The sequence below is a fragment of the Oncorhynchus keta genome, chromosome 23, assembly GCF_023373465.1.
Source record: "Oncorhynchus keta strain PuntledgeMale-10-30-2019 chromosome 23, Oket_V2, whole genome shotgun sequence".
In the NCBI taxonomy this organism is placed as follows: Eukaryota; Metazoa; Chordata; class Actinopteri; order Salmoniformes; family Salmonidae; genus Oncorhynchus; species Oncorhynchus keta.
In genome coordinates, this window is record NC_068443.1 from 32,142,155 (window position 1) to 32,155,309 (window position 13,155).

The 13,155-nt window shown below is 43.1% G+C and overlaps 1 protein-coding gene across 2 annotated transcripts in view; it reads left to right on the forward strand.

Annotated features, from left to right (window-relative positions):
- Positions 1-11,752, forward strand: part of LOC118402175 (enhancer of polycomb homolog 1) — a 35,335-nt gene extending 23,583 nt beyond the window's left edge. For both annotated transcript variants that reach the window (XM_035800175.2, XM_035800174.2), the window contains 8 exons: positions 1,355-1,519; positions 1,899-1,988; positions 2,192-2,340; positions 2,595-2,959; positions 8,620-8,744; positions 8,993-9,134; positions 9,543-9,870; positions 10,171-11,752. In XM_035800175.2, the coding sequence (XP_035656068.1) occupies positions 1,355-1,519; positions 1,899-1,988; positions 2,192-2,340; positions 2,595-2,959; positions 8,620-8,744; positions 8,993-9,134; positions 9,543-9,870; positions 10,171-10,243 (1,437 nt within the window). In that variant the 3' untranslated portion in view covers positions 10,244-11,752. The remainder of the gene's footprint in view (positions 1-1,354; positions 1,520-1,898; positions 1,989-2,191; positions 2,341-2,594; positions 2,960-8,619; positions 8,745-8,992; positions 9,135-9,542; positions 9,871-10,170) is intronic.
- Positions 11,753-13,155: the final 1,403 nt, after the last annotated feature.

Genomic DNA, 13,155 nt, shown 5'->3' on the forward strand with positions numbered 1-13,155 from the left:
TCGACATAACCTGAAAGGCCGCTCAGCAAGGAAGAAGCCACGGCTCCCAAAACCGCAATAAAAAAGCCAGACTAAAGTTTGCAACTGCACATGGGGACAAAGATCGTACTTTTGAATTGAATTGTAGAATTGTATGGCCATAATGACCATCGTTTTGTTTGGAGGGAAAAGGGGGAGGCTTATAAGCCAAAGAACACCATCCCAACCGTGAAGCACGGGGGTGGCAGCATTATGTTGTGGGGGTGCTTTGCTGCAGGGGTGACTGGTGCACTTCACAAAATAGATGGCATCATGGGGTAGGGAAAGTATGTGAATATATTGAAGCAACTTCCTGACTGATGTCTTGAGATGTTAAAGCTTGGTCGTAAATGAGTCTTCCAAATGGACAATTACCCCAAGCATACTTTCAAATAAAATTTTATTTGTCACATACACATGGTTAGCAAACTCCATGCCTCTTTGCTTGACATCATGGGAAAATCAAAAGAAATCAGCCAAGACTTCAGAGTTGTGGCAAGATGGCTTAAAAACAAAGTCAAGGAAAGTCAAGGTATTGGAGTGGCCATCACAAAGCCCCGACCTCAATCCTATAGAACATTTGTGGGCAGAACTGAAAAAGTATGTGCGAGCAAGGAGGCCTACAACCCTGACTCAGTTACACCAGCTCTGTCAGGAGGAATGGGCCAAAATTCACCCAACTTATTGTGGTATGCTTGTGGAAGGCTACCCAAAACGTTTGACCCACGTTAAACCCAAGTTGACCCAAGTTAAAAGACAGCAGTAGTGGTAGCCACCATGCTACTAACACCTGCTTTGCTTGCTGTTTGGGGTTTTAGGCTGGGTTTCTGTACAGCACTTTGAGATATCAGCTGATGTACGAAGGGCTATATAAATACATTTGATTTGAGTTAAACAATTTAAAGGCAGGGCTACCAAATACTAATTGAGTGTATGAAACTTCTGACACACTGGGAATGTGATGAAAGAAATAAAATCCGAAATAAGTCATTCTCTACTATTATTCTGACATTTCACTTTCTTAAAATAAAGTGGTGATCCTAACTGACAAGGAAGACAAGGAATTTCTACTAGGATTAAATGTCAGGAATTAAAAATATTTAAAAAACTGAGTTTGAATGTATTTGGCTCAGGTGTATGTAAACTTCCGCCTTCTACTGCAGACTGCTAGAGCTAGGATCAGTTTGGCCTTTCAGAGCCCAATGAATGATCCTAGATCAGCAGCTCTACTCGGATATACTTGGTAAATACGGGCCAATGTCTTGAAGGTATTCTACTGAAATATTAGACTGCAAGTGAGTGACAAAATGTGTCTGGGTCCTTATCTCCTTTCTAGCCGGAGAAGACCGAGGTCGTCAGGCAGAAGAGGAAGTATGAGAAGAAGCCTAAAGTCTTACCCCTGTCAGCTGCTGCCCTCCACCACTCTGGTCCCTCTGTGTTCAATGCTAAGGACGTCCACCAGTATGACTTCCCCAGCTCAGACGACGAGCTGCACTCCCAGGTAGGCAGAGCGCTTTGACTCGGGCTGTCTCCCAAACGGACCCCGAGGAAATTAGATATCTGAGAGGATTTGATTGGTGTAAGCAACACTACACAGCTGATTCAAATGATCAAAGCTGGATGATTATTTGAACAGAACTTCCACCCCGTGGGGTCCCGAGGACAGAGTTCGGGAAACCCTGACTTAGCCCATCAAAGAGGACGGAGGCGCTATGGCTATGATTATTTTCACCTTACAAATCCTCTCAGATCTCCACGAGGGCTTTGGGGTCGCTTTAGGATTGGGCCTTGGACATCTGTGGTGGAAATCTGTTAATCATAAAAATGGCCCTGTTGGTGACCTGTGACTGACTGGTCTCTCTCCCTTTACTCCTCTCTAGATGCACTCAGGTTCCTCAGAAGCTGAGGAGGAGAACGACCCAGACGGTTCTTTTGCCTTCCGGAGGAAAGCAGGCTGTCAATATTATGCCGTGAGTATAGACGACTCCATACAGTAACTTTATTGAACATTTTTACAAAATGCACAATCAATCAATTACAATACAACGTACTTCAAAACAGAAACAAAGCTGAAGTGAGCACACACATTGCCATATAGTGGTCCCAGTGGCATACTGTCTGGCCATGTTACTAACTCCTGTCATGTCTAATGGCTGCTCTTGTCTGTCCCCAGTCTCAGTTGGACCACGGGGGCAGCTGGCCGTGGGACAGTCCGTCAGAGGGCGGCCTGGGAGACACTCGTTACCGCTACTGCCTCACCACCCTCACCGTGCCACCACGCTGCCTGGGCATGGCGCGCCGACGCCTGGGACGAGGGGGAAGGTAGGTTACTTCAGAGTTAAAGGGGCAATTTGGGATTCAAACATCCAAGCAGTCCACCCCCGCCAATATTTTAGTAAAAAGCTGAGTAATGGGGCAGGAGCAATGCAACTAGCCTCCAATTCATAGACCGAGCTATGGATGCTAGTACTGACCACCCATGAGAATAAAATTCTAGTTTTCTGGGACCAATAGCATGAATGAATTGCGTGGCTAACAGAATGACTAAACACTGTTCCCCCTCCTCTTTCCCCCAGGGTTTTGCTGGACAGGGCGCACACAGACTTTGACAATGTATTTCATGGGCTGGACTCGGAAATGCTTGACCTGCCGCCCCACTCTCCAGTCACAGACAAGTTTGCTAGTACCTCACAAACAAATACCTCGGACAGAACCTCTTCTTATTCAGCCTCTTATGCAGACCTCAGTCAGATACTGTTGAACATTAAGTCGAGCCGATGGAGGCACTTTAGGCCCCGGACACTATCACTACACGACGAGGACAACGTGGTCACAGACCCCTTGTTCAGGAGGCTGGGCAGGGGCCTGAGTCGCATCACCTCTACCCTGGCTGGCACTACTGGCCCCCTGAGAGGAGCTGGCCCCCCGGCCCCCACAGCTGGTGAGTAGAGCCTGGGGTTATTCTCACTCACACACACCGTACCATAGACAAACACACTGGAGGTCGACCGATTAATCGGAATGGCCGATTAATTAGGGCCGATTTCAAGTTTTCATAACAATCGGAAATCGGTGTTTTTGAGCGCGGATTTTGCCTATTTCTTTTTTAAAGTTTTTTATTTTATTTTTTAGTGTTTTTTTTTTACACCTTTATTTAACTAGGCAAGTCAGTTAAGAACACATTCATATTTTCAATGACGGCCTGGAATGTTCTGCCTCGTTTAGGGGCAGAACGACAGAGTTTTACCTTGTCCGCTCGGGGATCCAATCTTGCACGTTTACAGTTACCTAGTCCAATGCTCTAACCACCTGATTACATTGCACACCACGAGGAGCCTGCCTGTTACGCGAATGTAGTAAGTAAGCCAAGGTAAGTTGCTAGCTAGCATTAAACTTATCTTATAAAAAAACAATCAATCAACGACTGTCGTTGCTCCAATGATATACTTAACCATAAACGTCAATGCCTTTCTTCAAATCAATACACAAGTATATATTTTTAAACCTGCATATTTAGCTAAAAGAAATCCAGGTTAGCAGGCAATATTAACCAGCTGAAATTGTCACCTCTTGCGTTCATTGCACGTAGTGTATATGCAACAGTTTGGGCTGCCTGGCTCTTAGTGAACTAATTTGCCAGAATTTTACGTAATTATGACGTAACATTGAAGGTTGTAAAATGTAACAGGAATATTTGGACTCATGGATGCCACCCGTTACATAAAATACGTAACGGAATAAACTTTTCTTTTTTCGAGATGATCGGTCAAATCCAGAAACGAAGGCTCGTATTTCTGTGTGTTTATTATAGTTAAGTCTATGATTTGATAGAGCAGTCTGACTGAGGGGTGGTAGGCAGCAGCAGGCTCGTAATAGTCAAAGGTATATGGTTTAGAGAGAAATAGTCGACGCGTTATAATTCCTGTAATAACTTGCGGCTGAACTTGAAAGAGGTTCCTTCGTTATTTTACCGTTCATGTCTTCCATCGAGAATGTCTTGATCTACTTTCAAATAAGGTCTGTGTTTCGTGCTTAAACCACCTCTGCGTTTTGACACCCGTGTAAATCTCACTAGGATAAGGTAACATTTGTCAACATATTTTCATAAATCCACTCTACAATTTTTTTTTTCTCTTCGCTTATATTTAGCCAATATTGATCAGAGTTACCTTGTCCTATGGATATCTACACAGTTATAACATTGGCACGGTAGTGTAAGCCTACACGAAACACAGACCTTATTTTAAGTGAATCTAAAAATATCCTATAGAATAAATGAATGAAGGAGCCGCTAGGTGTCATAGGAATTATGACCCGCACTTTGGTAGTCAATTCTCACCATGCCCATTATTAAAATAAGATTTCCTCCATATAGAAATGTGTTTTTTTCCCAACATTCATCATTATTGTTATTTGAGACTAAATTGATTTTATTTATGTATTATATTATGTTAAAATAAGTGTTAATTGTTCATTCAGTATTGTTGCAATTGTCATTATTACAAAAAATGTGTGTGTATATATATATATATATATCGGCTTTTTTTGTCCTCCAATAATCGGTATCGGCGTTGAAAAATCCCAATCGGTCGACCTCTAACACACACATACATTCCACATCCCAGATGAAAGGCACTGAATCATGGTTTGTCTAGCTAGCAGGAGCTATATAAAAAAAGAGCAAACCTTTACTTTGGTAGGTGTTTGAGAAAGGTAATTGTGAAATCATGAATTTATTGAAGACATTGTGTTAGATCAATTCTCTCTCCCAGCCACCCCTGCTTTTGTGCTGCTGTCCGTGTGTGTGGGTTGAATTTAAGGGCACTTTCCAAATGGCACCCTATTTCCTATATAATGCACTAGGACCCATAAGGTCTAGTCAAACATAGGTCACTATATAGGGAAAAGGGGGACATTTGGGACCTTAACTTAGTTGACCACAAGGGAAATAATGTGATCAATTCCTTTCTTCATGAGCGTGACATTTTGAATGGCTGTAATGCTTAGAATTCATGTAGCGTTGCCTTTCCCCCGGCCAGCAACAGTCAATTAAAAATGTATGTGATAAATATATTCTGTGGGTGGACAGACGTGGAGGGGACGCTGCTCTGAATATAAAGTATCGTCTGCGTACCAAGTGGCACCCGATTCCCGATTATAGGCCTTGGTCACTATAAAGTGATTAAGGTTTCGCTTGGGACGCAGCCATTGTCCTTTCTACTATTGTCTTGGGGCATCAGTGTGAATGAGTTCCCCACTTGTCAAACTGTTTTCAGAGTAATACCATTTCACAAGCATACAAATGTAACCCTTTGTTGGCTTGATGTCACTGCTCACAGTGATCTCAGTCCGAGGTTATTTTCGGGCCACCTATGTCCAAACCCCCCCAAAAAGTGCAAAGTTAAATGACAAAAGTGTATTTTTATTTTTTTGAATACATTTTTAAAAAATAAGATCATCTTTGAGAATTAACAATCACCAAAATAAAAGCTAAACAGTCAAGGAGAATCTAAAGTTCTCCAAATAATACATTCAGGCTTATTTTTGTCATGGGTTTTGTTATGTGTAGAATTGCAGGACATTAGCTTTAAAATTGTAAAATGTTTTTTTCAGCCCGTTGGAAAATGTGTGGAATTGTAGGAAATTTGCTCCTGTGGCCAACAGGAGGGCATCTAAAATATTCTGTCAGCCTAAGCCCTATTTTAATCTAAAAAACCCTCTGAAATGTCAGCCTATTGATTTCTTCCAGAATTTTCATTACATGTCAGTTGAGTGATTGGGAACAGATTTGTTGATATTGGATCGCTTTGGTTTTAAAGATGGACTGATTTTTATGGTACTGTGTGGTTGAATAATCAAATACTTTATTCTCTATAGGGAAATGTGGTGTCTGGGGTTTGGTTGGCCTCCTGATCTTAACCCCTCGGCGGATAGGGTCAGTGCTGAGAGGGCAGAACACACACACAGCTGTGGTCAGCAGCAAGTCTATCTCAGCTCGGGGCCTCAGTGAGCGTTAAAAGCCACAAAATGGACCTTCAGCCAGGCTCTGTCTTCTACCCTTCCCCCTAGTCCCTTAACACTCCTGGCTATTACGTCCCCCATAGGTTGCATCCCAAACGCCACCCTATTCCTTATAATGCAGGGCATTAACCTTTAGCCACTTGGGACAAGTAGGACAGATTTTAAAATAAAAAAAAATACTTGTCCAAAAGTTCATTGTATGATACAAGGATGCCACTTTACAAAACAAAATGCATTATCTTTTTTACAAGAAATGTAGAAAACACTCCTCTTTGCTTATTCAAGCCAGAGTCTCAAAATAAACCACTCCCCTTTTTTAAAGCTTCTCCAAGACTTCTCCTAGAAATATTGCAACATTACAATTACTACCAAATACTTTTTATGCCCCCTCCAGGGCTCGAATTTAAGGGCGTCCCGTCGTCCCTGGGCCGATTTAAATATTTCTATGGTTAAACAGACTGGGACGACTGATCCAAAATGAATACAACCACTGCACATACATTTCTGCTTTTTGCAAAAGCATTGAGGCTGACGCAACAGATCAGAGAGTTTAGCTTAAAATGTTGTTTTATTTCTTCATATTATAAGCTCATCAATGCACACATAGGATACGTGTGAATTGTCCAAAATGCAATAGCGGGAAAACGGCGTTCTCGAAAGTGCACAGCACACGTGAGCATGATCATGTGACAGATGTTGCATCAACCAGCATGGGTTACTAATATAACTAGGAGCATGAGACATTTTGGTTTAAATGCCATTCAGTATTTATACAATTCCTTCAACATTTCTGTAGTCTTATTTAGGCTACTTTGAAACAAGCAAAGACATAACATGCTTCATAAAATTATATAAAACATTGCTGTTTTAAACAATTAAGTTTATGGTTAAATTGTTTCAGAATGCTTTGCCTGCGCTCAGATTCAAGGTGGTTAATGTGCGTTGCGCAATAAGCATTGTCCTTCACTCTACGGTCTTGTGACCATTTTGGTCTGAACTCACCGTGCCTCCTATGTCAACAGAATCGAGCCTTTCAGACCAGGGGTGGGCAACTCCAGTCTTCGAGGGCCTGATTTGGTTGTCACACTTTTTCTCCATCCTTAGCAAACACGGCTGATGAATCAAATTGCATTCTAAACTGAAGATCATGATCAGGTGGTTATTGGAGTCAGGTGTGTTAGCTGAGGCAAAACTGTGACCCCAATCAGGCCCTCGAGGACTGGAATTGCCCACCCCGGCTTTCGACGTCAATGTTAATTATCCTTCATTATATCTGTCAAACATGACTGGCGGTAGCCTATGTTTATGTAATTAAAAGTCCCATTAAAGTTTGGCTACATTTTGTTGCGGCTCCCTCCTGTCAGCATCAGTTTAGACATGCGGCTGTAGCCAATATGCACGTAGGCTTTTTAAATTATGAAACATTTAAATAGAATATATCTATATATTTTTTTTAAATAATTTACTTGTCCATTCGAATAGACAACTTAAATCTAATATTGTTTTTGTCCGGCAAGAGGACGAGCGTAAAATGTTGAGCCCTGTAGTGCATAGATAGGCCTTTGTAAAAAACAAATAGTGCTCTAAATGCCTTGGGAAAGTATTCAGACCGCTTGACTTTCTCCACATTTTGTTACATTACAGCCTTATTCTAAAATGTATTAAATAAAATGTCCTCATCAATACCCCATAATGACAAAGCGAAAATAGGTTTTTAGGTCCCACAGTTGACAGTGCATGTCAGAGCAAAAATAAAGCCATGAGGTTAAAGGAATGTTTTGAGGAACAGATCTGGGGAAGGTTACCAAAACATTTCAGCAGCATTCCAGGTCCCCAAGAACACAGTGGCCTCCCATTTTGTTTGATTTTTTTACCCCCTTCTCCCCAATTTAAATCTTGTCTCATTGCTGCAACCCAACGGGCTCGGGAGGCAAAGGTCGAGTCATGCGAGCTCTGAAACATGACCCGCCAAACCGCGCTTCTTAATACCTGCCCGCTTAACCCAGAAGCCAGCCGCACCAATGTGTCAGAGGAAACACCATTTACCTGATGCCTGAGGTTAGCCTGCAGGTGCCCGGCCTGTCACACGGAGTCTTTAGAGCGCGATGAGCCTGTCACAAGGAGTCTTTAGAGCGCGATGAGCCAAGTAAAGCCCCCCCAGATCCTTGATATGAACCTGCCCCAGAGCATTCAGGACCTCAGACTGGGGCGAAGGTTCACCGTCCAGCAAGACAACAACTCTAAGCACACAGCCAAGACAACGCAGGAGTGGCTTTGGGATAAAAGTCTCTGAATGTCCATGAGTGGCCCAGCCAGAGCCCGGACTTGAACCTGATTTGAACATCTCTGGAGAGACCTGAAAATAGCTGTGCAGCGTGGCTCCCCAGCCAACCTGACTGAGCTTGAGAGGATGGGGGGGGGGCAAATTGAATACATTTGGAATAAGGCTGTGCTTTAACAAAATAGGGAAAAAGCCAAGGGGTTTGAATACTTTCCTAATAGGGTGCCATTTTGGGATGCATCCCAAATTGATGTGACCGGTCCGTGTGTAACCTGTTCGCCTCTCTGTCTCCCCTGCAGCTTTTACTGCCCAACAATACCAGCAGCATCAGGAGCAGCTGGCCTTGATGCAGAAACAGCAGCTGGAGCAGATCCAACAGCAACTGCAAGCCAACAGCACCACCACCACTACCAACAGCACGCAGGTTAGTTAGCCCGCTCTCTGACCTGGGCTGGTATTCTCAGTGGCTCAGAATACGAGCGCTGATCCAGGATTCCTTTTGCCTTTTTAGATCAAAATGAATACGATTCAATGGATAGGAGAGACCTGGTCCTAGATCAGCACTCCTCCTCTGAGATGTTTGATACAGCCCCATGACCTCTCCTCTCTCGCTCTTTCCATCTGTCTGTCTTTTCAGGATGGTGTTAATACGTTGTTCTCCTCCTCTACCAGGTTTTGGTGTCCAAGACGTTAGATTGTGCCTGTGCCCAGTTTGCTGCCTCTGCCCTGGTGACCACAGACCAGCTTCTGGCCTTGAAGAACAAGGATGAGGGTGGACCGGGCAGCGGGGTCAACGGGGTCCTTCCACCCTCAGGTTAACACTGCACCCAAGCATTTGTTGTGGTCAGGTGGTTATTGTAAAAGGGTCATTCCTTAGCAGGTTAAATAAATACACTTTAAAAAAAAAAGCAGAGCATCAAAGAGAAGAGAAAATTGCACATAGAACTTTGAACGCTCTGACAAAGGCCATGAGGCGTGGTATATAAGCTAAATAAACACAAGTGAATCTGGTAAGCGCAGTGTGCAAGTTTTCCTCTCCAGATATCATCAAATTATTCCCACGCACCTGCAACAAGTAACCTCTGATGTGCAAGTGCGTTTTGAATGAAATGCAGGGCTTTCACAGAGGCAAACGTAAAAGGTTGGGACTGATCAAAGGAGAAACTGCTTGTATAGCTTCTGCACATGAAGTGGTTTTGTTTTCTGTCTTCCCTTCCTACAGGTGTCTACAAGGGCTTTCACCTCACTAGCACAGCATCCCCGTCGCCTGCAGCCCCCACCCCTACCCCTCTGACCACCACTACCCCCTCCTTCCCCTTCCTGTTGCCCAGCACCAACGGCACCACCACTCAGGTCCTGATGGGGAACAACAACAACCTCCGTCTGAGCATGTCCTCCCCCGGGGGACTCCTCACCAAGCGCCACATACCCCGGACGCTAAGCCACGCTCCCGTTGCCGTGTCGTCATCTGCCTTAAAGTTGGCTGCCACCGCTAACTGTCAAATGCCTAAGGTCTCCACAAACACCCCGTCAATGGACCTGGTGCCAAGGTGAGAGAGGGGGAGGAACAGGATGAGTGTTTGTTTTTCCAAATGGCACCCTACTCCCTTTTTATAGTGCACTATTCACCGGGGCTCTGATGGGGCTGTTGTCTGAAGTATATAGGGAATAGGGTCCATTTGGGACACGGATTAAGTGTATAGAAATGGACCATTACACAGTGTTCAGACAACCGTAGCTTAAACCGCTGATTCAGGAACATTACCTGAGTCCGTCTGAGTCAATATTAATGTAGGTATTACTGAACCGTGTCTGACTGATTTGTACATATTCTCTCCACTTGCCTCCAGGGAAAATCAGGATCAAGAAAAGCCAGCACTAAACAGCATTTTGGACAACACAGTGGCTATGGAGGTCACGTGACCTCGGAACACGGACTGGACTGTGGGCTCACCCGGGAACTCATTTAGGTGCTGTGCATCGTAGAGTTGTGAATGCAAGGAAGGGGTAGTGGAATGCGCACACAGCATACACCGCTGTCTCCATGGTGACGGTCGGGACTTAATTGCAATGGTCGTCTCGTACTTTTTTCATTTCCTATTTGTTACTGTTGATAAGAAATATCAACATCTGTAATGATGAATATGGCAATTATTTGTACAGTACCAGATATTTGTAATACCCCCCTTGTATATAATGTTACTTGAATACGGAAATAGTTCATTTGATGTTTTGCACTTGGGATTTAAAAAAAAAAAAAAATGTAAAAAGACAAACTGCAGCTGGTTGGAGTGTGAGGTGGGTGTGAGTTGTACAACAGTGTCATCACGTCAGTGCATGGTGTGGAACCTGCTGTTTTATCTATTTATTGTGCCGTGTTTACAGTTTGTTTGTTTTTCTACGTTTTGTTAGTTTTTTTTTTTGTCCACTGTACCCTCATTGGTTCCTGTGCTGTAGTCTGGGTTTAGGTAGCGATGAACTTCTCTGTATTTGTCCACTGTACCCTCATTGGTTCCTGTGCTGTAGTCTGGGTTTAGGTAGCGATGAACTTCTCTGTATTTGTCCACTGTACCCTCATTGGTTCCTGTGCTGTAGTCTGGGTTTAGGTAGCGATGAACTTCTCTGTATTTGTCCACTGTACCCTCATTGGTTCCTGTGCTGTAGTCTGGGTTTAGGTAGCGATGAACTTCTCTGTATTTGTTCATTGTATCATGTGGAAACAAATGGTGACATGCATTCATACAGAGAGTTGGTGGGTGTGGATTTAAGGCATCGGGTTTGTCAGTCAGGGTAATCACTTAAGATCTTCCATTTTAAATTGTTCACGAGACAAAGTAACACAATGGGAATGAAGTCTGTTCCTAGAAGTCACTGCTGCTTAACTAAGCACTATTTTTGTTTCGATGAATGCTGCTTTTATATGATTTAGGGCTCTGGTTTGTTTTCACATCAGTACCTTCTTTTTTGTTTTTTTAAGACCCCTTCCTCAATTATTTTGTGAAAAATGTAATTATTTTTGTATCCCCCCTTCTGATGACGATTGTATGTTCCTCGTTGAAAGACTTCATTATTTTGTTACTTGTTGATGAAATGCGATCGGGTAGCGGAATGTAGTAACATCTTGATTACATGTATCATTCCGGTTTATACATAACAGAGGACAACATGTATAAAAAAGGCAGATTTCTTTGCTTTTAGGATCAATCTCCAGAACGCTGCGAGGCCAAGATGAACCACAAGTATCGGGTGCCTTCCTTTGGAAATACGAGCTCTCTTCTGTGAAGAGTACGGTACTAAACAAGGCTACTAGTTAGTTGTTGTACCACCAATATGAATGCCCATTCCAATGGCATAATTTATCAATTTTTAGTTTTTCCATTTTGTGGATATAAAAAAAAATCTTCTCACAAAAAATAAAAACCCAGGGCATTATGTGTTTGGACCAGCATGTATCTTTTTTGTTGTTGTCTCGTCCCATTGTTCCATGTTGTGGTCATAGTAGAGTGGGAAAGAGTAGGGTGAAGTTAACCCTTGATGCTTATCTGGGCCTCCAGCTGTTGGTAGAACATGACGATTCCTGGGGCCACCCATACGTACAAATGTATGCACGCTTGACGAAGTGGCTTTGTGTAAAAGGGTCTGTTAAATGGCATATTTCCCCTAGTAATGCAGCAGTTATCTCCATATCAAATCATTTCTGGGTATCAATTAAAGACATATGCTCTGGAACTTTGGTGACCTAAGTATATATTTGTTTTAAACCTCCCACTTTTGGCTGGATGTGTCTTTGTTGCTTATAACCCATCCATAACCGCCCGGCTATATGTGAACATCTGAGGCCCAACCCTAACCCGATAATATAGAAAATGCTTTGTAGGCTTCAGTCAAAGACAGCGTAGTGTTTTAAAAAGTATTTTTATTTTTATAGGATGTAGTATATTTCTTTAGTCTGGTTTAGATGTTTCTGCTTATGTTTTCCAACATGTTGGTAGGCTATTTGTTTTGTCAACTTGTCTATAATTGTATACATGCAGCAGCATTGTATACATGCATTCTCATAAATCAATAGAATTAATGCTTCAAAATAGTTGACCGGTAAAGTTATTTCGCGGCGCAATAACAAAAAACTGGAAATATTTTCTGTGCAAAATGTCTAACATCCTTTTGACTGGGTGTAAGGCAAAAGACAGCTGTGAGAACTACCCAAAATGCTTCTGATAAGATTTCAGTTTGGCTTTTTTTCAGTGGCAGGGACTGGGAGACTAGTCAGGATTGAGGGAAAGATGAATGGAGCAAAGTAGAGAGAGATCCTTGATGAAAACCTGTTCAGGACCTCACTGTGGTGGATGTTCACCTTCCAACAGGACAAGGACCCTAAGCACACAGCCAAGGCAACGCAGGAGTGGCTTTAGGACAAGTCTCTGAATGTCTTCGAGTGGCCCGGAAACCGATAGCTGTGCAGCGACGCTCCTCATGCAACCTGACAGAGTTTGAGAGGATCTGCAGAGAAGAATTTGAGAAACTCCCCAAATACAGGTGTACCAAGCTTGTGTCATACTCAAGACTCTAGGCTGTAATTGCTGCCAAAGCTGCTTCAACAAAGTATGATCTTTGTCCCCATGTGCAGTTGCAAACCGTAGTCTGGCTTTTTGGAGCAGTGGCTTCTTCTTTGCTGAGCGGCCTTTCAAGTTATGTCGATAAAGGACTCGTTTTACTGTGGATATAGATACTTTTGTACCTGTTTCCTCCAGCATCTTCACAAGGTCCTTTGCTGTTGTTCTGGGATTGATTTGTACTTTTCGCACCAAAGTACGTTCATCTCTAGGCGACAGGAT